The sequence below is a fragment of the Lissotriton helveticus genome, unplaced genomic scaffold (genome assembly GCF_964261635.1).
Source record: "Lissotriton helveticus unplaced genomic scaffold, aLisHel1.1 SCAFFOLD_787, whole genome shotgun sequence".
Classification (NCBI taxonomy): domain Eukaryota; kingdom Metazoa; phylum Chordata; class Amphibia; order Caudata; family Salamandridae; genus Lissotriton; species Lissotriton helveticus.
The window spans coordinates 141,830-165,457 of record NW_027611911.1 but is presented as its reverse complement, the minus strand read 5'-3'; the positions used below and the strand labels follow the sequence as shown (position 1 = coordinate 165,457).

Below are 23,628 nucleotides of genomic sequence, written 5' to 3'. Positions count from 1 at the left end.
AGATAAATGCTGTTGTGTAGTCTTCTATCACAGTTGGTGAGATAGAAGCGGCTGATCCTGATTCATCCATTGTAGCTGTGCAAGGTTCCATCTGCCTTTCCAGTATGATACGAGGCCTATTTGGGATGGAAAGTGACCATCACTCCCCTCTGGCTCAGGCCAGGGAAACATGCGCTCAAATCTGGGCATGGGCTTTGGTTACGTCCGCTATCTTAGGACTCCTGTTTACTGGATAAAATGTTCATGGGCCGAGCAGCCCGCCATTTACTTTTAAAATCAACATGGGAACGTGAGTGCCCCAGGTTGAAACTGGTTTTAGGCCATTCATATTTTGGTCTGTCACACATTTGTCTGCCAGAGACTTGGATGGAGGGTTCTGTGCTCCACATGGCCGGAGCTGACCAGATCTTGGTCAGTCCCAATAAGAGTTGGTTGAATGCCAGGTTAGTTCAACTGCAGGATCATTCATGGGTTGTTTAACAAGAAACTTCAGCTTGGTGTAAAGAGTTCCAAAGGGGCTTTGAGTAGTAGCTACAAAAACTCTGCCTTCTACAAAGAACTCTAACTCTTAGCTTTGGAGGCTTTGTCCAGAGTGCTCGCTGGCACTTCAGTTGTTGCACCGCCGATGTCAATCAAAAAGTGATGGGTCCAATCTTTGAACAAGAAGCTGTGCTGATCCAGGGATTGCTGCCTTTTTTTTGGGTGGGTGGTGGGAGGAGGGGTAGTAAGCATTCCAAATTGGGTGACTTTGCCTGTTTGCAATTTTTCTCTGGGTCACCAGAAATATATATTTTAAAGCATTTTGGCTAGGACAGCCCTATGAGATAATGTGTTTCGTTTCCGTAGGGGTCCAGGCAAGCCGCATTTAACCAGCATGTTCACAAGCTCTGGTAAGTAGAAGGTTAAACACCCTGGGACTTTTCCTTACCTTTCGCAACATGCCTAAAATTTGGTCTTCAGTCACAGAATGTAGTAGTTCATTTGGCTCCACAGAAGCATTGTCACAGTGTTCTTTTTTTTTTTCTCCAGAGATAACTCCAGCTTCCGCAACACAAAGATTGCCCTCTAGGAAAATCAACTTGTTCCGGCCACCTTCCAGAGTTTCCGAGGTGGACAGTAGAGCTGGCAAACCGCCACGTGACCTCGGCGCCGACGACAAATGGAAGCTCAGCCCTTCTGTGAGCCCATGGAGCTAATGCTTATTTTAAGAGACTGTCTGCTGCCTGGACTTTAGATCCCAGAATTTGGGCGACTACCTTACCATGTGCTGTTAGGTCACCTTTCAAAATGGTCTTGTACACACACAAGTTGCTGTCTGCAGGCAGCTGTTTGGATGTAGTTCTGCGTCAGTCAGAATGCAAGAAAACATCTTCTGAAAAAAGTTACATACAGCCTTGGGGTTTTTGAGGAAAACCATATAACCTCCTGTACCTTTTGTCAGTCCCTTACTTAAAATGTTGATACCGTTTAAAAAATATATTTGATGGTAAGTTTGTTTTGGTGGGAGGATATTTTATTGTGTGACTGCCGATCCAGACCATTTTGGTAGAGATAGCTTGGTTCAGCAGGACACGCAGACTTAGAATGAGATATAGAATAGTTGAGAGAATGAATGAGGGTGTTTATTGTCGCCATCTTCTTTCAGTGGATTTCCTCTCACTGGCTGATCAACTCACGTTTTCCTTCGCAGTCGCTTACCTAGAATTGAACGGTCTCAGCTGTTCTGTGGACTGTCAGAATTGCCTCTCTTGTAAAGATGAGGCAATGAAACTGGAAACCAAAGCAATCAGTTTACACTCTTTTCAATCGGAACATTATGGGTTAAGTCTTGAATGCTATGAATAAAATTACGTTTCCTAAAAATGTTGTGTTCTGCTCACGCCTTTATTTATTGTTCGACTTGTACCGTCCAATCAGTGGAGGGGTCTGAGCTTCCCGACCCCAGCGGTCTGTTGGTCTTTTGATTATTTGTGCATCTGAACAACCTTGCAGTGCACATCTGTGTGACTCTGGTTTCTATGGCCAGTGTTTCTTGTACTCTGAATGTCGCTGGGATTTGTAGGGTACGGGGGAGTGGTGTGACGTGTGATGGTCTGGTACTACACCAGACGAAGTCTTGACGTCCCAAAACATCCGCTCAACTATTGAGTGTGTCTGTTCTCTGCATTCGGATGAGAGGCGCACGGAGATTGCGCCAGCCCCGTTACACGATACATGCACGACATTGCGCCATATTTTCCTTGATAAGAAATCCAAAATCCCTGTAAGAACTTGTTCCTTTATAATTATATAGTGGCTAATGAAAATATGCTGGTTTGTCGGCACGGTAAGAGAAGTTGCTGCTATTACCAACCAATCATACCATATTTCGTGTCCACCGGAGGACACTGATTTGAAACTTTGACCTACAAATCTCATTTGTTGTGAAAGGTAAACACTGACGTTGCTCATGCTTCTTGTTAGTATGGCTCAGTAGTTGTAAGAAATTGTATTCCATTTTCAGTCTAGTAAGAGTGCTTAAAAAGAATGTTTCATCAGTGGTATGACTGAGGTGTTTTTTTTATGTTTATTTGGCTGTTGGGTTTTGTTTCTTGTGTTTAGGAAAAGATTTCTGCTTAAACTATATACAGTGACAGTGTAAGAAGCAAAAGAGAAATATTACTGCTCTGTACCAATAAGTTCTCCGTTTTCTTGCTTGTTCGCAAGCCCTATTCTCAAACCAGCAGATGGGTATCAGGAATCCACAACCATGGGTGTTTGAAAGCGGCAGTCCTTCGAATGAGGCCTGTCCCTGCTGTTACCTCACCCTTTTACTCTGTCATTCTTTTTTTTAAATTAATTTATTTTTATTTTGAAGATTTGTAAAAGCATAGACATAGGAAATATGTGTTGCTGGAGATAATTTAGTAATCCGCTTCAAATCAACAATGGAAATGAAATGAGCTAGATCTCTGCCCGCAAGAAAAAACATCAACATGGGGAAGTCGTTCCAGGCATCTCGAACCACATAATTAAAAATCATGAGTCAACACCACCATAACAGGATGAGTGCAAGTTTCAGTGGGAAAACAAACATGAATCCGTGATTCCTAGGTAGTGGGCTGCAAGTCCCACGCGTCGGCATGCTTTTAAGGGCAGCCTCTGACCACATATATTTTCTTTTCAAGTAGTCTAGATGTGTCTAAGCAGCTGTCTCCATGATCTTACGACTCTTGGGCCAGTTGGAGAGCGCAAGCATCACGATGTCTCGTTTAGCTATCGAGGCCATCCCCAGAAAGAACCTATGAAATGAGATCTTCTAAATTGAGAATGGCTGTAGATGTTTTGGCTCTGAAAGGTTCTTCGCATGGTAATAATGGACTTGCACCCCTGCCCCGAGTGCCCCAGCTGAACTGATGTCTGGATGTTATGTTATGTTATGTTATTTATTCTTTTATATAGCGCACGGATACTCAAAAAGAGTGTCCCGGCGCTTTAATGGAAAAGGAAGGCTGCAACACAATAACATAACACCGATAAAAGAAAAAACAGAATGCCAAACAAAAACATGCAGGAAAATAGGCTGCTGGGTAAACAGCCAGGTTTTAAGGCCTTTTCTAAAAGCTAGTAGGCTGGTAGCTCCCCGCAGAGCAAGCGGCAGAGAGTTCCACAACTGTGGCGCCAGCAATCCAAAAGAGCGGCCTCCCAGGCGAGCTCTCTTCACACGCGGGACAACCGCCAAAAACAGGGATTCCGACCTCAAAGACCTGGTCGGTTGATAGAAGACCAGTCTCTTTTGAAGGTACTTTGCTCCCACCGCGTGGAGAGCTTTATAGGCCAGAGTCAGAGCCTTAAAGGCAATCCGTTTCCGGATAGGAAGCCAATGCAAGGTTTTCAACAGGCCCGATGCATTGGCCCGTCTATTTAATCCAAAGATTGCTCTCGCGGCAGCGTTCTGCACCACTTGGAGCCGCTGCAGCAAGTACTCTGGTAGGCCCAGGTAAAGAATGTTGGAATAATCCAACCTGGACCCAATCAGAGCCTGCACTGTCAGTTTCCTATGCTCCTCAGACAACAGGGGAAGGAACCTCCGCAACATCCTAAGGATGCCGAAGCAGGTGCCCGACACCCCAAGGATCTGGGATTTCAATATTAGCCCCTTATCCATCTTGACCCCCAGATTCTTGGCGACTTGCGAAGAACAAGACGGAGGAAACATATTAATCGGCCACCAGGCCTGCCATTCTGGCTCTGTGTCGCACCCAAAGAAGAGTACCTCGGACTTATCGGAATTGCACTTGAGGCTGTTCAGATGGAACCATTGGAAAACAGCCCCAAGGCAATCCCGGATACTCTCCTCATCAAAGTCTCCTCCTCTCTTACATGAGAACAGGAGCTGGGTGTCGTCAGCGTAGGATACGATCCGGGCGCCATACGACTCCGCCAACGCCGCCAGCGGGGTCTTAAAGATGTTAAATAGGGTCGGGCTCAAAATAGAGCCCTGTGGGACCCCGACTCCCAGAGGCGGCATCACGGCGGAATCTGGCGACGCCCAGACCGTTTGCCGGCGGCCGGCTAGAAAGGAAGAAAACCAGTCGAGCACCGTCCCCCGCAGACCTATCTCAAAGAGTCTTGCGAGAAGGCCATCATGGGGGACGGTGTCGAATGCCGCCGACAAGTCCAACATCACCAGCATTACTTTGCCCCCAGAGTCAAGAACCCCTTTAATGGTTTCTGAGACCTCCAGGAGCGCAGTCTCTGTGCTTAGATGGGGACGAAAACCCGACTGGGTGGCATGCAAGATCTCGTTGGCCTCAAGAAAATTGGAAAGCACAACCTGCACGTGCTTTTCCACAATCTTCGAGAGAGCCGGCAGCAGGGAGATGGGTCTATAATTAACCGGGGCCTTTGGATCTAAACCTGGTTTTTTGAGCAATGGAATCACCATCGCCTGCTTCCAGCTTCCCCAAATACAGATTTTTTTTTTTTTTAGGCAAACCCAGATGCGTGTGCGCCATGACATGTGCTTTTCTAATGGATAGTGGTGGTGAACGGGTACTCAGTTTACATGGGATTGAGCAGCACAAGCGCAGTGGTGGCAGCGAACTCTGTAGTGATTAGCAGGTGTGAAAGCTCCTTTTTTACCTGTCCCTGGAGCGAGGTGTATAGACTCCGTCATTTAAAGTTGTCTGTTGTGTGCTTAATTCACCTTTGACATACATTGGATCGATATGGAGTGTAACGCAGGATTGGTATATCTGCGCTAGGTGTATGTGTGCCTGGGAAGGGTATAATACAGTACTGTGCAATGCATGCATGTGCTGGGTGTTTGTGTCTGTGAGTGGTACAAAACATGAAGGATGTGCTAGGTGAACGTGTGCCTGTAAATGGTACCCTACATGAAAAATAGTGTTGTGAAGTGTCTACTTTAAATGCATGTGCATAGGTGTATGTGTGCCTGTGAATTGTACAATACATAGTAGGCTGTGGGTTCTATTATGGGAGACCCGGGCCTGCATGATGAAACAGGAGGAGGTAGAAGAATCCCCACCTCCCCCAGGCACATTTGTGTACATTCCTGTAAGCTGGGTGATTTGGTGTTGCTTCTGCTGTGTTAGACTGCTTTCTAGAGGAAGAGAGTGCACTTCAATAGAACGCAGACCCCCAACATAAACTTCGAAGACTGACTCTAAATAACATTTGGTGTCTGGAAATGAACTATGCGAAGGGGAATTTGAGACGCCAAAAATGTTCAACTGCCAAGCAGCCAGATGGACTGTGTGAGGAAGGGAACCTCTGAAAGATTTCTGCCTGTGACCAGGCCTGGGGGGGGGCTAAGGCTTGCTAGTCACCCAGCTGTGTATGGGGACATCACAGAGGGAACCCATGACCGCATGCCCTGGATCCTGGAGGACCGTTGTCTGCCCACCAAGACTAGTGTGCCCTGTGAGGAAGAGGAGAGCGTTGGAGGAAGCAAGGTCCAGTGGGGAGTCCATCAACAGGGAATTGTCAAGCGTGCTACTCAACGTGAGGGTCTCAAGGCGGTGGGTGGGGGGGGACAAGCAGCTCCGGTCAGTCGAAGAGCCAGGTCTTGAGGGTCTTCCTGAAGCTGTGCAGAGAGGGAGCGCATCTGATGGTCTATTGGGAGCTCGTTCCAGGTCTTGGCCGCGCTGTTGGAGAAAGCTCTTCCACCTGTTTTGGCTCTGCGGATGCGTGGGATTTTGGCAAATCAGAGGTTTCTCTTGGGTATGTGGAAGGAGATTCTCTCGTTGAGGGATGGGAGTCCCGTGTTGTGGAGGCATTTGTAGGCATGGGTGAGTGTCTTGAAGGTTACGCTCTTCTTGACGGGGAGCCATTGGAGGTCTCGCAGGTGTTGGGTGATGTTTTCTTGACGAGGGATGCAGATGTTGAGTCTGGCTGTGGTGTCCTGCATGGTCTGGAGTTTGCGGAGCAGAGACTTGTTGATTCCGGCGTAGAGGGGTTTTCTGTAGTCCAGTCTGCTGGTTATGAGTGCGTGGGTGACTGTCTTTCTTGATTCGGGGGGGGGGGTCCATTTGAAGGTCCTGCGGAGGGTGTTGAAGCAGGTGGATGCAGCGGTGTTGACCTATCCGGTCATGGAGAGGCAGAGTCGAGTATGATGCTGAGGTTCCAGGCGTGGTCCGTCCGTGGGGGTGGGCGGGCTGCCGAGGGCTGTTGGCCACCAGATGTTGTCCCATGTTTTGGGGAGGGGACTAGGACCACTGCCCTCTCAGAGTTGAGCTTCAGGCAGCTGCTGCTCATCCAGGCTGCGACGTCCCTCATTCCTTCCTGGAAGTTGAGTCTGGTGGTGGTGGGGTCCTTGGTGAGGGAGAGGATGAGCTGTGTGTCGTTGGCGTAGGATACTATGCTGAGGCTGTGCTGTCTGACAATAGTGGCGAGGGGGACATGTAGATGTTGAGGAGTGTAGGGCAGAGTGACAATCCTGGAGGTACTCCTCAGTTGATCTCTGTGGGTTCGGAGAGGAATGGTGGCAGTCTGATTCTTTGGGTTCTGCTGGTGAGGAAGGCGCAGAGCCATTCGAGGACGGTTCCCTTTATGCCAGCATCGTGGATTCTGGTGGTGAGTGTGAGGTGGGAGACGGTGTTGAAGGCTGCGCAGAGGTTGAGTAGAATCAGGACCGGGGTTTGGCCTTGGTCGAGGAGGGTACGGATGTTATCTGTGGCGGCGAGTAGAGCGGTTTCAGTGCTGTGGTTGCTGCGGAATCCGGATTGGGAGGGGTCAAGGTTGAGTTATCTTTGATGAATTTCATTAGCTGGGCGTTGACAACCTTCTCTGTGACTTTGGCCCCGAAGGGGAGGAGGATGATGGGTTGGTAGTTTTTGAGGTCCGAATGATCTACCATGGGCTTCTTGAGCAGGGTCTTGACTTCTGCACATTTCCAGTCGGGAAAAACTTTTTGAAGGTGGTGATGATGTGTCGTAGTTCTGGTGCGATGGAGGCGGCTCTGTGGAAGGTGTGCGGAAGGCAGGGGTCCATGGGTGCTCCTAGGTGGATGCCTTTCATGGTCGATTCGGTGTCTTCAGTGGTGGTTGGGATCCAGGCGGAGATTGATTTTTAGATGGAATCATCAGTTGAGTGGACTTCCTTTGTGAGGTGTGAGGATACGCCTGCTGCACTGATTGGTCTTTGCCTGTGGGCTGGACGAAGTCGAGGACCCTTGTATGCCAAAAACGAGTCACAGTTAAATCAGCTGTGTAGATCGCTGCAGTGATAGGGCTGGTGCCCTTGTGCAGTGAGGAGCCGGCGATGCTGTATGTCAGAAGTACCCTGTGAGAAGACTAGTGTGCTGCGAGGGCTGTAGCCAATATGCAGTGGTGAGACCGTGACCAGCAAGACATGTGACCTGATCGGAATTGTGGTCAGAGAATTGAGGTCGCCTGCGCACCTATACTGGGGTGAAGAAGCTGTTGCTGCAGAGCTCTACGACCGTTGAGTGCAGCCCGCCTTGGCTGCGTGCAGCACACGCACTTGAATCGGCTCCTGCCACACCAGCACGCCACGAAATGGTGCGCTCAGGAACTCCCGTCGATCCTGCAGGGTGTAGGTAAGACTGATTTTGGGCCAGTCTGCCCCAGGGGAACTTGCACTAACCTAATGGGGACAGTGTAGTTGTTAGTGATTGTCATATTTTCATTTGTGGTGTTAGTTGTAAAATCAAATACTACTTTTATCACAAAAGAAAGTATTTGGGTGCACAATAATTTATTGCTACTGCTTGCTTGTTGAGTTGTGTGCCCATTTTCACCCCCCCTCTATACAGCCCTTGAGGAAGCCTGGGACGGCTCGGACCACGCTATTCATGAGGGCGAAGTGCTGATGGGGTACTTTGCCCAATTGCCTATGATCCATAGTAGGTTAGGCCCCAGGACATCATGAGTAAAAGGCACCAACTCCCACTGTTGCGCCCAGTAACCCCTGCGTGCCCTGTGGCCCCCTAAACCAAGTTCTGACCCAACTCTTCGTTGCAGGTCGATTCTATTGCATCACAAAATTTCCTTAAGACTCGATAGTACCAGACTGTAATTTACCATTCTCGGTATGGCATCCAAGGTCGAAAGATGACGTCTCACATTTAATTAGTCAATGTCTCTCGTGTAAAATATTTGTAGTATTTAAATTGCACCAAGCAAAATCTAGTCTTGGCAGCTAAGTTTCTAGACTCTGCCACCGCCTACCTCGACTTAGTGTCTTCCAAATGGCCCACCTCTACCTCCCTTTAGTTTTCCAAAAGTATCTAGTGTGTTAATGACTAATGATCTATAAATGTATTGCATTGGTGTTATTGGAGGAAGGCCAGGGTGTTGGAAAACTGGGATTCACGCTACCCTTGTAGTGACCCAATATAGTGATGGTACGTGCCTCACAAATGGCTACACCCAAAAGCTATTGGGAAAAGGTAACTCAAGTAGTTGGTGGAGCTTGGTACCCCTTAATCCTGATAATATTGTGGAAAATAATATCCAATGATTGTGTTCCAGTAAACAGTGGTTGCTACTTTTTATTATTTTCTTAATTGCACATAGAAATGCCGAAAAGGCAAAGACAGCCGACACGTGTTTCGCCCGATGGCCGAGGGCTTTTTCAAGGCAGGAGTCTTTTAAGAATGTTCATAAAAGGCTCCTGCCTTAATTTGTGTAATCCCCACTTGCTTTGCTTGATCTTGTATGTCGCATCTCCGTAATGCACAGCATCCCGACACATGCATACACAATGCCGCCTGTGTCTGCCCGCATGAGTGGGTGACTTTAATGAGATATTGAGTGAGACACTGGTCAGCTGGAGAGCACCCTCATAGCACTAGGACAAGCCACTCGGAGGCTGAGAGCAGCGATGCAAAGATTAGACAGTATAGTGCTGTGGTGCGTCCAACATGGAGGATCCGGAGGGTACATCTATGCCCCCCATCTATGAATCCTACTCCAGAATAGAGTTCACACTACTACAGGTGAGCCCAAACAGGAGCTAAAGTGTGGCAATCTTATCAATCAACAACATTTGTTGAGCACACTACATACCCGTGAGGGTCTCAAGGCGCTGGAGGGTGGCACTACTCATCGAACAGCCAGGTCTTGAGTAGCCTCCTGAAGATCAGCAGGTCTTGGGTCTGTTGTATGTTCAGTGGGAGGGTGTTCCAGGTCTTGGCGGCAAGGTGGGAGAAGGACCTTCCGCCGGTGGTTTTTCTTCGGATGCGCAGGACGGTGGCTAGCGCGAGGTCGGCGGAGCGGATCTGGCGGTTGGGGTGTAGAAGGAAAATTGTTTGTTGAGCTGGGCTGGTCTTGGGGCGTGCCTTGTGTGCATAGATGAGGAGCTTTAAGGATATCCTCTTGTTGACGGGTAGCCAGTGTAGGTTTCTCAGGTGATGGTGATGTGGCCGTGACGTGGTACGCTGAGGATCAGTCATGCATAAGCGATTTGGATGCATTGCAGTCGTTTGATGAGCTTGGTTGGGGCTCCCTTGTCGAGGGCGTTTCCATAGTCGAGGCTGCTGCTGACGAGGGCCTGGGTGACTGTTCTTCTTGTATCTGTCGGGATCCACCTGTAGATCTTGCGGAGCATGCAGAGGGTGTTGAAGCAGGAGGAGGAGATGGCGTTGACTTGATTGATCATGGAGAGCGTTGATTCGAGGATGATTCCCAGGTTGCATGCGTGGTCGGTGGGTGTCTGGGCTACCTCCAGTGCCGTCAGCCACCAGGTGTCGTCCCAGGCTGAAGGGTTGGCGCAGAGGTTGAGGACCTCCATTTTGTCCGTGTTCAGCTTCAGTCGGCTGGTCTTAATCCAGTTGGCGATGGCCTTTATTCCTTCGTGGAGGTTGGCTTTGGCGGTGATGGGGTCCTTGGTGAGGGAGAGGATCAGGAGTGTCGTCGGCGTAGAAGATTATGTTGAGGTCGTGCTGCCGGGCGACGTGTGCGAGCGGGGTCCTGTAAATGTTGAACAGTGTCGGGCTGAGGGAGGAACCCTGGGGTACGCCGCAGATAATCTCGGATGCTTCGGATCGGAATGGGGGAGGCGGACGCTCTGGGTTCTGGCGGAGAGGAAGGAGGTGGTGTATTCCAGGGCTATTTCTCGGATCCATACGGCATGGAGGCGTGCGCGTAGTGTGCAGTGGCAGACGGTGTCGAAGGCGGCGGCAGAATACCTCTATTGGCCACTGTCTGACGCTGCCCCTCGGGGTCATTTGGAAATCAGGGTGTGTGAGGATTGACCCCACACTCCACTGTAGACTCCTCACGAGAGCTCCTCTGTAGGCCTTGGATTGAGGCGATAAAGGAATATTTTCACTACAGAAGTGACTCCATGTTTCGGCAGGTACAGGCTAGGAGGCCTTCCAGGTCTCCATCATGCGGAAGTGTATGAGAGCGTTGTATGGGGTCAGGGGGCGTGGCTTGGACGCCGATCGGGATGGCGGCGTGAGCTCGCAGCTCCGCGCAGAGTCCCGCTAATTCTCCTGTTTTCGGAACCCTAGGCGACCCGGAGACGACGCTCCTGCCCTCTGAAGTGTGAGAGGACAGCTGGGCGCACTTGGTGGACTGCTGGGGGACTGCCGCCCCCGAGGAGACCGAGTCGAAGTAGCGGTTGAGGTGTTGCCGAGGGTGCGAAGAAAATGGCGGCGAGGTGGGCGGACGGCCCCGAACTTCAGCCCTGAACCGAGTTGTCGCCGGCTGGCGGAAGATCCTGGCGAGAGATCCTGTAATCCGCTGACCGAGGCGCTAGGGTCAGCGGGGCTGTGCCTTGCGGCCAAGGTACGCTGCCTTGCCATGTCCGGAGCTTGGGGACCCTAGCTGGCCACCGCCCTGAGACTCATCCTATCCCCCTCAGGCTCCCGAGGGGGGCGGCGGAGTGAAGTGTGCTTCGCGGGTGTGACTCTTGTGCCTGTGAGTGTCGGTGGCGACATTGCACTGCCCGGTGCACGGCGACCGGCTCTGCCTACGGGCGCTGACGACGAACGGGCTCCTGGACCTGTGACGCAGCACTCTGGAATGGCGGCGACTGGAGGGCCGATGGCCGAGAGTCGCACTGAGGGGGACTCGGCGACATCAACTCAGCGGGGCGAGAGTCCCTCCCTGGAGCTTGACCGAGAACAACGGCTGCACCGGCGACTAGATGCCATACTTGATGCGATCGCCTCGACCAAGGACGCATTGCACCAGGACATCGCCCAAGTGGCCACGGGCCTGGGGCTGCTACGCGCAGATCATGCGAAGCTGGCGGACAGAGTTAAGGACCATGACCAACTGTTGCTGGACCTGAAACCATCGGTAGTGGCCGCGGAGCATAAGATCACTGACATGTTGGCCCGGCTGGACTCGTTGGAGCGGAGAGCGGAGGATGCGGAAGGCCGCAATAGACGGAACAACGTGCGGGTCGTAGGCCTTCCGGAACGGATTGAGGGGGAGGATGCGGTGGCCTATATGGAGACCTGGTTCCGCACTGTGGTGGCGCCGGAGGGGCTCACTCCTTTCTTTACGCTGGAGCGGGCCCACCGGGTACCCGCTCGCCCGCCGGAGCTTGGCCGCCCCCCCCGCCCGATGGTGGTGAGGCTCCTCCACTACAAGGACCGGGATCTCCTCATTCAGCGGGCCAGGATGTCGGGCCCCTATGAGGTGGAGAACAGTAGGGTTACGATCTTCCCGGACTACACCCAAGCGGTCCAGAAAAACCGGGCATCGTTCCTGGCAGTGAAGAAGGAACTCAGGGAGGAAGGCATTCAGTACTCCTTGCTCTACCCAGCTAAGTTGCGGATCATGATGGATGGGTCTACGCACTTTTTCCAGACTCCGGACGAGGTTTGGCACTGGCTGGAGTTGTATAGGGCGGGGACGGACAGATCACATAAAAGTAGACGAGATGAGCCCAAGCAGTCCCGGGTGAGGCAATCGCAACGCATCAGATCTCGCAACAGGCGCCAGCGGGAGAGGCGGGAGGCTCTAATGGCGGCGGAAAAGAGGGATGCACTCGCAGCGACGGCGGCCATTACAGGGTCGCAACAGAACAGTGAACGAGCAGAAACTAACTCGGGAGGGGAAGGCAGCAAGACGGATGAGGAACTCTCAGAAGCGGACAGTTCGAAGGGGCCGGAGGTGACCCCACAGACTTCGGATGGTATCTTTTGCGGCTGAGATTGGATTGGGCTAGATTGGGACTTCATGGTAGGGTGGTATCCTGGTGATTGGGGACAGGATGCCGGAAGGGGGGGCTCTGTGCTTCGGGAGGGATGGAGGCGCGGGGCGTGGGCTCCGCTTGCTGGGGTCGGCGGTGATTCACCCCCCTCGGGCCCTTAAGGCCGACTGTGGTGGAGACCACAGGGTTAGAGTGCGAGAAGTTGGTTCAAGGTTTGGATGGGGGCGGACTTTGGGTTCGTGTGCTCTGTCCTGGGGAGCGGGGTTTGGGAAGTTTTTCTGTTTTGGGTATGTTCGGGGGGGGCAACTGCATTGGGGGGGCTATGAACATTCGTTATTTGATTCGGACTGTACGAAGTTGGAATGGGGACATTACCTAATCTGAAATGCCTGACGTGGAATGTCCGGGGGCTACGAACTATGGTGAAACGTCATAAGGTCCATGCATATCTAGTACGCAGGGGGGTTCAGATTGCCATGCTCCAGGAGACTCATCTCACTAAGAAAGAGTGTACTGCCTTGCAGAAGAGATGGAGGGGCCAGGTGTTTGGCACCACTTACTCAGCGTATGCCAGGGGGGTGCTGATCTGGGTGAGGGCGGGAATACCCTTTCAATTGCTGAATCAAGTCGTGGATCCGGAGGGTCGGTTTGTGGCGGTGGAGGGGAGGTTATATGGACGGGATGTGGTTTTCTGCTGTGTGTATGCGCCAAACGCTGATCAAGCTCGATATTTTGATAGCCTCTCGGGGGCTTTGGCCTCCTTCCTGGCGGGCCCAATAGTGCTAGGGGGGGACTTTAACTCGATTACAGATGTGGCTCTGGATAGGTCCCATCCCCCTCTGGTGGACTCCCCGGTGCGCAGGTTGGCCACGCACAGGAAGGACTGGCAGGATAGATGGGGGTTGCTGGATGTCTGGAGGGAGCGACACAGGGAGACCAGGGATTACTCCTTTTATTCTGCACTTCATGACCTGCATGTCAGGATTGATTCGGTGCTCTGCGGTGGACCCCTAGCTCCGTTGATCTCCCATGCGGAGTACTTGGCTAGGACTATCTCAGATCATAACCCCCTATTGGTGCACATTCAGTGGCAGAGAGAGCGCTCAGTAATACCAACGTGGCGGCTTCGGCCGGAGACACTTGAGGATCCTGTCTTCAACGACGCGGTTCGGCAAGGCATTGATAGCTATTTCGGAATGAATGCGGGCACGGCCACGAGTAGGTCCATTGAATGGGATGCAATGAAAGTGGTGGTGAGAGGGGTGTGTTTGGGTAGGTTTTCGAATGCTCGCACGGCTGTGTTGAATGACCTCATGAAAGCGGAAGATAAGTTGAGGGACTTGGAGCGCCGTAGGCCGGCTAGGCCGGACTTACAGGCCCAGCTATTAGAAGCGAAAGAAGTGGTCGCCACCGAGACGGAACGTTTAAGGTGCTATGACTACAAGCAGTATATCATCAGGGCGCATGCGGAAAGGGACAAGGTGGGTACCCTCTTGGCCAGACTGGCCAACCCGGAACTTAGGGGCTCCCCGATCCTCGGCATTCGTACTGCGCAGGGGGAGATGGTGTACACCCAGGCAGCGGTATTGGAATGTTTTAGGGGGTATTATGAGGAACTGTACCTGAGTCAGCTGGGAGTGGGGGTCCAGGATATTGAGGGATACCTGGGGGAGAGGCAGCTTCCGGTCCTCGATGAGGAGGACGCGAAGGAACTGGGCAGCCCGGTAACGCTCACGGAAATACGGGCGGCCATAAAGCATATGGCCCGCAACAAAACGCCCGGGGTGGACGGACTACCGATTGAATTTTATCAGCAGTATGCAGATAGTTTGGCGCCCAGGCTGCTGGCGGTGTACGCTGCAGCTTTCGAGGCTGGGGCACTGCCCGGATCCATGCGGGAGGCCCTGATTGTGCCGCTCCTGAAGCCTGGCCGGGATGCCGCGGATGTGCGGTCTTACCGCCCGCTATCCATGTTGACGGTGGATTATAAGATTCTGAGCCGAATTTTGGCCACCAGGCTGGCCCCGTATATGACGGGCCTGGTACATAGGGACCAGGCCGGGTTCATACCCACGAGGAGCACGGCGCTGAACGTTCGCCGACTGGTGGGGATAATGGACGCCATCTTGGACGAGGAGGGAGCCCCGGCGGTCCTATCGGTGGACATCGAGAAAGCCTTTGATAGTTTGGAATGGCCGTTCCTGGACGGAGTTTTAGAGAGGTTTGGTATGGGCGAGGGGTTCCGCAGGTGGACGAGGGTCTTATATGCTTCGGCGACGGCGAGAGTGCGTTTGGGCAGCCTGGTGTCTGCGGCGTACCCGGTGGGCAGGGGCACGCGGCAGGGATGTTCTCTGTCTCCCCTGTTGTTTGCTCTGGCGATGGAACCTTTAGCGGTCCATGCGAGGTCGGGTGTCAGGTATATGGGGATAGCCAGAGGCGGACAGTGGCATTATATATCGCTGTATGCGGATGACTTGCTCCTGTACCTAGCTGACACCTCGCGGGCGTTGGCCGGGGCAATGGGGCTGTTGTCGGAGTTCGGCCGGCTGTCGGGCCTTAAGGTTAATTGGGCGAAGACTTGTGTGTTCCCGCTGCGAGCGGGTTCGCCCGATCCTGGTGGCAACTTGGACGTGGTGTGGGAGCCATCTTGTTTCACCTATCTGTGTGTTCGCATCTACCACGCAACCGCGGACCTATTGGAGGGCAACATTGGTCGCTGTGTCCGGGCACTGAGGGGCAGCTTGTCTTTTTGGTCGACCCTCCCGCTGACGGTTCTGGGCAGAATTGCACTTTTGAAGATGGTGGCACTCCCCCGCTTCCTCTATTATTTCCGAACGCTGCCTATCTGGATTCCCCAAGGGGTCTTCAGAGACCTGAGATCGATGATTATTGGCTTCCTATGGGGGCATGGCCGCCGTAGAGTGGCCCTGAACACGCTTCTCCGCCCTAAGGTAGAAGGGGGCATGGCGGTGCCTGACTTTGAGCTGTATTATCTAGCGGCACAGCTGCAGGTTCTCACACAGAACGTGGCTAGGGTGTTCAGGGGCCCAGAGGAGGACCGGGACCGGGGGATCCAACGCCATGTGCTATCCTATATTGTCATGCAGCAGAGGCTTGAGTTGCGGGCCCTCACCATGGAGGAAAGGACGCTCCGCTTGTGTTGGCAGAGGAGCCTTCGGAGAGCGAGGGCTTCGCGGCCTTATGCGCCGGAGATTCCGATCGGCATGCTGATGGCCTTGCCGCACGGGGGAGATTGGTCCCCGTTGCTGGCTTGGGAGGAGATGGGACTACAGGTGGTAGGTGATTTGTACATAGATGGGGTGTTGGCACCGTTCGAGGCGCTCCGGGATCAGTTCGGGCTGCCCGACGGGGGGTTCCTCCTGCACGCGGCAGTGGTGGCTGCCATACAGAAGCACTGGCAAGGGGGGCTCGCAGAACCGACGACGACTATGGCGTGCCAATATGTGGTGATGGCAGCGGGCACGATCAAAGCTGTGACGTGCCTCCATAATAGGATGCTGAATGAGGGACTGGAACCACTCCAAGGGCTCAAGGCTAAATGGGAAGAGAGTGTGGGCCGGCCCATACCGGATACGGCATGGGGACACATCCTGAGGCGTACGTGGAAGGGCACGAGAAATGCGCGCTTTCAGCAAGTGCATTTCTATGTGCTTCATAGGGCCTATTTAACCCCAGAGAAAATACAGCGGCACTTCCGGGTGCCGGATGCCCGATGCCCACGGTGTTCGTCTCTGGGTGCGGACATGGATCATTTGTTTTGGAGGTGCCCGCAATTGGGGACCTATTGGGCGGAGGTAGGGGTACTCCTGAATGAAGTGTCAAACAGGGAGGTGGACTTCGATATGGCGGCGTGCCTGTTGCTCTGGTTCCCGCACACTAAACACACCAAGGTGACGAGCAAATTCATTGATCTGGGTCTGATATTGGCGCAGAGGGAGATATCGTGGCATTGGAAGTCCAGGGGGGGCCCTCGCTGCGTAGATGGAAGAATGAATTGCTGCGGTGGTCTGCCTGCGAGAGTGTGCTCCGGATGAAGCAGGCTGTTAAGTTGGGGAATGAGAAGGTTTTGGAAGCAGCGCGTGCATGGGAGCTAGTGGTGCAGGCTTTGCGTGATTCTTTGGTAGATGACGAGGATGGGGAGAATTGAGCCGGTGGACACCGCGGGGCGAACACAGAAGTGCTATATTCCGCGCTGTGGTGGATCCATCTAACTCGACAGGACGAGATGTACTCCTAGCAGTTGCCAGGGGGGGGGGGCCTTGGGGGGGACTGGTTCATGGGAATTTGGGGTGGGACGGAAGCCATAAGAGGGTGGCCCACCTGGGTGCCTTAGCTCTATTAGGGAGGTGTGCACAGTGTGGAGTATGGTAGGGCTGAGGGGAGCGGCCAGGCGAGATAGGGCGGTGGCGCCTGGGGGAGGCCCCGACGTGTGAGGTGTCACTGATTTATTTCTGGGATGGCTGACGGAGGTTTTGTTGTGGGTGGGGGGGTAAAAGCAGATACGTACAACGACTTCTCGACCATGGTCCCCGTGGGACATGCACCGTGATTTTCTCCTATTGAATGTAACGACATGCCGCCCGGCCCCCGGGATGCGGGCTGAATGGCTGTGTTCAGTTTGGATTTATATTTGGACGAAGGGGTATCACGAGTGCACTGGTTGATTGATTGTATCCTGTGGTTTCTAACTCTGCAATAAAAATATATTTGAAAAAAAAAGCGTTGTATGGGGTCAGAAGAGCAGTGACACAAACACATTTCGAATGCAAGACATACGTTGGTAGCGCAGTGAAGGACTGGCTCCACGTAGGGCTAGGCTGCAGGGTGCAAGGGCTAGTCTGGGGATGTAGAGATGCAGCATGAATGATGAGGCAGAGCGGAGGAGGGGCTACCGCCCTGGCTAGTTGGGAGCGAGAGGTGAACCATGGCTATAACCGGCCTTAAAGGTGAACATGGCACACTGGTGTCTGCACAATAAGACATCAGTGACTCCATCAATTAATACTAAATCAATCAATCCAGCCTTTGTAGAACTCACTACTCACCCGTGAGGGTCTCAAGGCACCGGATGCGGATGACCGGGTAGAAAGCACGTTACATTAGTCCGGTCTGTCCACGCTGCTGATGCTGGATGGACTGAATGACACCTTCAGTGGGGCTGGACTTCAGCTGAAGGCAGGAGATCCCTGGGAGGGGAAGGGTGTCGGTGGAATTGTATATGGAATGCGGACAATTGTTTGTACAGTCCAGGGCTGCGAAAGAAAGTCATTTGCACTCTTATCCTGTCTCAGCTGGATTACGCCAACGCCCTTTACACTGGTATCCCTGGCTATCTGTTAAAGAAGCTCCAGGTGGTTTAGAATGCGGCAGCCAGACTTCTTCTTGATGTTTCTTCCCATAATAGCGGGAGACATCACTTACGCTCACTGCATTGGCTTCCCGTGGCTGAACGGGTCAAATTTAAATCTTTAGTTATCTCCCGTTGCGCTCTTCACGGCCACGGCCCTACTTACTTGAAAAAATGCTTCTCTGTCAATGCCCCTCTGAGACGATTGCGCTCTACGACCCAATGTCTCGCACAGGTTCCTCGTTTTAAATATCAGAGGCTAGGTGGCAGCTCTCTTGCCCGGAAAGCTGCTGTTGCATGGAATGCTCTTCCCTCCGCCTTACGGAACATTCAGGACCCGATGGTTTTCAAGAAGCTGAAAACACACCGCTTTGTCTAATTCACAGCCTTCTGCCCCTCATGGTTTCGCGCCGGGACACTCCTGAGTATCTGTGCGCGCTACAAATAAAAATAACATAACATCAGTAATGAGGCACTAGACTGGGTAGGCCACTGGCCACTGCAGGGAGCTACAATAGTCATTTTAACCAAACCTGGGGAAAACCTAAGAGTCTCCCGTCCTCAGTCCGGTGTCCATAGTCCTCATGGATAATAAGATTGTGAAAAATTCAGGCCAGCAACCTTCATAGTGCAATTGGCGACCTGGCCCAGAAGGATCAGCTGATGGTTGTGGCCATCACACTACCCTGAAAATGATTTAAAAATTCTAGTATTAGTGCAGATGCTTGATTCTCTGGACCCTGCTGGTTGGCAAACTTTTGACGAGCACTTTGACACAGTTAATTGATGAGTTTTGTGCTGGCACATTTTGTTCCGGGTGCGGTGTTTAAAATTTGGGATGGCGTCCTTTATACAGGGCTGAGTGCGTGAGATTGAAGGCATAGTGTATTCATGGGGGGCGAGCTGGGGGTGTCCATTTAATCATTCATGTTTGCACTTCTAATGGGATTGCAGGGGCAATTTCTCTGGGAGCGGCCCTCAGAGGCAGGGAGGAGAAACACCTGGTATATAGTCTCAATGGACACAGATGTTTTACTTCACGTGAGGGACCCTGCGTCTTCTATACATGAGCTGAAAACCACCAGAACTGAAGGGGGCAGACATTGGGTTTCATCTAAACCGGAGTAAATATGTCCTCTGTCCTGGGAGTGACTGATAACCCGGCCCCTTGATGGTCCGAAGATCACCATTCAAATGCCTGGGTATGAAGATAGGATGGGACATATCCGAGGTATAAAAGGCGAGCATAGCGACGCTGATAGTAATGAGGGCGGTAAGGGGTGTGGGTAATCAGTAAACCAGTAGCTGAGGTTTCCACAGGTCTGATGTATTGTAGGGCATCACTTTGCTGGTATCCATAGTTGTGAGTTAATTTACTTTGCAAGCCTCCACAATGCAAATGGTGCAGGTCAATTGCATATCCTATATTGTCCGAACAGTCCTCTGTCCTGTAGTACAACTGCCCGCAAGCTCACGCCTCCGGTTGCCACGGCGCCATAAGTTGCTTCCCTTGTGCATTGCAGATGCTTCCTGTTAGAACATGCATTATGTTGACTTTACCAGGGCATGGCAGGCAGAGGAGCCTGACTGGGGTCAGACGCTCTGTGTCTTGGTTTCCTCATTCGGACCATGGCTTCAGTTGACCAGTCTGCCTTGAAAAGAGAAGCATTGACACTGGCAGCACAGGGGCACCATTGCAGGAACAAAAACAAAGCTGGGGAAGTAAAAGAATTGTGTCCCTGCCTTTCTGTCCCACTCTCTTGCCAGATGGTTTGCACATCTGCTGCCACTTGTTGCCTCTTGTTCTTCACTCTGGACATGGCTTCAGGACCAACAGCCCTCTCAGAGATGCCACCCTGAGGTTAAACACCCCAGGTGCCAGGATCCTGGGATCCCTGCTTCCCCCCCACAAAATGAACCAGGAAACCCTTCTCATCATCCTAATCAAAGGACCATCATGAAGGTTGGCTCATCTAGTGAGCAACATTTGAGGGTGCAGAGAGCAACTTGTTACCCGCAAGCCACACATTAGGGAGGGCTGCTGTAGGGAAGGGGTTCAGTACACAGCAATGTGGACAAAGTGTAGGAGAGATGTTGAAATCAGGATTAATGTGTGGTGAAATGATGCAAGAAGGAAAGCAGCAAGAAAGAGGTTATGAGGAAGAGAAGAGCATGAAAGAAAGTTCAAATGTTTAACCAGTGCCTCGCCAGAAATTCACTGCCGTCCGTGTTGCTAGCGTGCGCATTACACTACGGAGTGGAAACAAGGTTAAATTCAGAATTTTGAGGAGATAAGACACACAAAAATGTTCTGGAGTGCCCTGATGAAATGGATGATGATGACTAATGCCAAATTGTGAAGTGATGGGCAGAAGATGCTGGTACTGGCAGACTTGACTCTTGAGGCACGTTTGATTTGGGAGTCGGCATCATATACTACAGACATTCTACGCTTTCAATTTTGAAGCCGTTCTCACCTTCTTTCTTTTTGTCTGGATTTTAGGTTGAAGACTTACATTTATAAATCCACGAAACAACTGTTGGTCCTGATGAAGGTAGCAGAAAAATGAATACGGTCCGCCGAAACATCTGTTGCCGCTTTTAACTGCCCACTTTTGTTGTCCATACAAGGAGTAAAGATCACAAACTCCCTTCTTGAGTTTTGAACTGTGGGTACATAACAGGGGCCTTTTTACATTTTAGGGACCTCAATGGTTCTTGACTAACATGATGTAGGTTGGGGGGTGTCTGCTCATTGAACTGAGTATTACTTAAATTGTGTGTGTCTGCAAGAGATTTTTGGTTAAAAGAAAACATTAACGCTTTGGCTGAATTTTTTGATAATTATTTGATGATAAATTGATAAGTCAATTTTTATAATTATTTTAGCTATTGCAAAATTACCTATTGGGCTTGGAGGAGCGGTGGTTATGTCATGTAGGTACTCTTATGCCCAAATAATTCACACCCCCTTTAGGTTAGTGCCATGTGGTTCCCTCTACATGTTTTGGACCTACACTTAGGAATACTATAGTGATCTTTGGAACAGCCTGTTTGAACAGGACCCTACAGACATCAACCCCGGAGGATATCGGAAGAGTTTAAGTCACTTAATTATTATGGCCAGGACGAACTTTGTTTTCAAAGGCCGACTCCGAGCCACGTGCGGCAAGTGCATGTGGCCGGGAAAGGGGACCACGTGCATGAAGAGTTGAGACCTCTTAACTCGTTACCTCTCCAAGTAAATATGTTTAAATTGCTGAACGCTGGGTTAGCCACTGAGGCATTTCAACAAATAATGAAAATCATCAGGTTCTCTTTTTCTAAGACATCTTGGTTAGGGAAACAAAGAGACAATTATGATGGGAGTTCTGTGGACTCCGGCAGAAAGACTGGAGAAGAGTGGCGTGATGGTAGGAAAGAATTGCTGGATAAGAGTGGGCTTGCCTAGTTTGTAAAGATGGACCCTTTACTAACAGGAAAAGGCTTATGTAGGGCTGAGATCCTCAAATGCTGGCTGGAGGCAAGAGCGTTCTTGAGGGTGCCCTAGACGTCAGGAAGTGCCCAACCTGCCGGAGATGCCCTGTGCTAAAGACCTGGGGCTCCATTGGCACTTGCTGTGCCCTGCCTTCTTTCGAACATGCAGATTACTGAACGGTGCCGTTGGCTACCCCCAACACAAGATGATGGACGGACCGCAGAAACCTTTCTACCACTCGCCGCCAGTCAAGGGAACTGGATCTAATTTATCATCGTTCTTTAGCTCACTCCGCCACGGCAGTTCAGACATGGCTATATGCAGATCAGTCCTGACCCTGTTTCTCATGGGAACAGTCCAGCCCGAACTGCCAGGCCAGGTCCTCCAGTTGGCTGTAAGACAAGAAAACGTGCTCGCCCTACATCCTTTCTGTATGATGGTGCAAAAGGCTTTATGATACTATTGGGTCCCTCCTCCTCTTGAATGTTTGGGGACTACACAAGCTGCCCTGGAAGGCTGCTTCCTTACCTTATTACATGGCTTGGAGTTGGTTTGAGGATGATCTATCATGGTTGTGCACAGAGGGCAGCTTCTGGGCCACCATTGGTTTTAAAGGTCAAATGTGTGGTGACATCACCAGGGCAGTCCAGGGAGAGGTTGGGTGGTCTCTGACAGATCTATAATTAGGGCTGGGCAGAACTCTGGACGGTTGACTGTGCTGAACTACACGGAGTTAACGAAAAACTTTGTGAAATTCCCCAGAATTCAGCAAGCAGTGGAATTCTTGCCCCTCGTGCTGCTTGTGCTGATTTTTAGCATCAGGAGCTTGTCCTGCGCTGTAAAATCAGCATGAACGGCACCATGTGCTGCGCCGGAGGGCTCTGCTTCTTTCTGCTGCTCAGGTAGATTTCGTACTCGCGCAGCAGCTTTTCTAACGCGATTAGCAGCTGTATCAAAGCAAGCGGGCGCAACCTGCCACTACCGCCCACATTGAGAAATTTCACCAGGAGGTGGTCGAGCTCTCATTTCTTCTCGCTCTTCAACTTAACATTGGCGAGCCGCATGTGAAAAAATGCTCCACCACACAGCGGAGTTTTTGTCAAACTTTGCGCTGCAAGCGGAGTCGGTAAAACTCTGTAAACTGCGCCAGGGGAGCGGAGTTCACCCACCCCTCCCTATAAGATCTATTTAGTGGAGTGTTTTTCACCCTGTGATTAACTGAGGGAAGTGGCCAGTCACATTCAGGAAGAAAGGGCATTCAGGAGGCTAGTGACCGGGCTCTGGAGTCTTTGAGACAGCATCTTTTTAAAGGTAACACCTGCTGTTGGTGTTCCTTTTCTAGTGTCTGTGTTGCTGCACTTTCTGGAGGATGAATGGGAAGCGACAAAGTACTGAGCCTGGTGGGTGGCATCAAACCTCTGCCAAAACCCCTAGGTCTGCCTCCTCTTCCATGCTGGATGACTAGTGCCTACTGTTTTTAAGATCTCTCAACATACCCTCAGCTGTTGCTGGCCAATCTTGGCTATTCAGCTGTTTTCTCCCCTGAGAGGCCTTAGAGGTGTGACAACTTAGGGGGGAAGGGACAGCACTGTTAAGGGGAGTAGAAATTGAGTGTTCGAGGCATGTGGGCTGCTGAATATATATCTGTGCATAGATCGCCGCCTAGTGTTGGGTCCGGATGATTGCACATTGTTGTCCTGGAAGTGTCTTCGACTCCAACTTCGGAATCAAGAAAAACTTGCCAAAAGGCCTTCCGGTCCGTCGGTATTGTTCAGCGCTCGGTACCGATACACTTTTTGAACATCTGTTGCACTCCGTTCGTCGAATCGGGCCGTGAGGCCTTCTCGACACCACGTGGACCGACCGTCGATGGAACGAAGTCCATTCAAGTACTGCCCGCAGTGCAACTCCAAGTTCCCGCACACAGATAAACATCCAGTGTGCAATCTCCAGATCACAATGAAGATAGTTGCCTAGCCTGTGCCCAGTTCCGATCGAAAAAGACTATCCGGAATCGATGGGCGGCGAGGCAAGAAATGCAGAGGTCGGCACCGGAACCCGATAATATCTTCGACGATGAGGAAGATCTAGCTAGCGCCGAAGACTCGGATCAAGACTCGGAACAATACTCGGAGCACGACTCCGA

General features: G+C 51.6%; 1 protein-coding gene across 2 annotated transcripts in view; it reads left to right on the top strand.

Moving 5' to 3' along the window:
• The window catches only part of LOC144807241 (eukaryotic translation initiation factor 4E type 2-like), a 48,726-nt gene extending 46,881 nt beyond the window's left edge, over positions 1-1,845 (top strand). Inside the window, exons 7-8 of one of the 2 annotated variants that reach the window (XM_078673092.1) lie at positions 847-890; positions 1,030-1,845. In XM_078673092.1, the coding sequence (XP_078529218.1) occupies positions 847-890; positions 1,030-1,196 (211 nt within the window). In that variant the 3' untranslated portion in view covers positions 1,197-1,845. The remainder of the gene's footprint in view (positions 1-846; positions 891-1,029) is intronic. The other variant, XM_078673093.1, reaches the window with a different exon arrangement.
• The last annotated feature ends 21,783 nt before the right edge of the window (positions 1,846-23,628 follow it).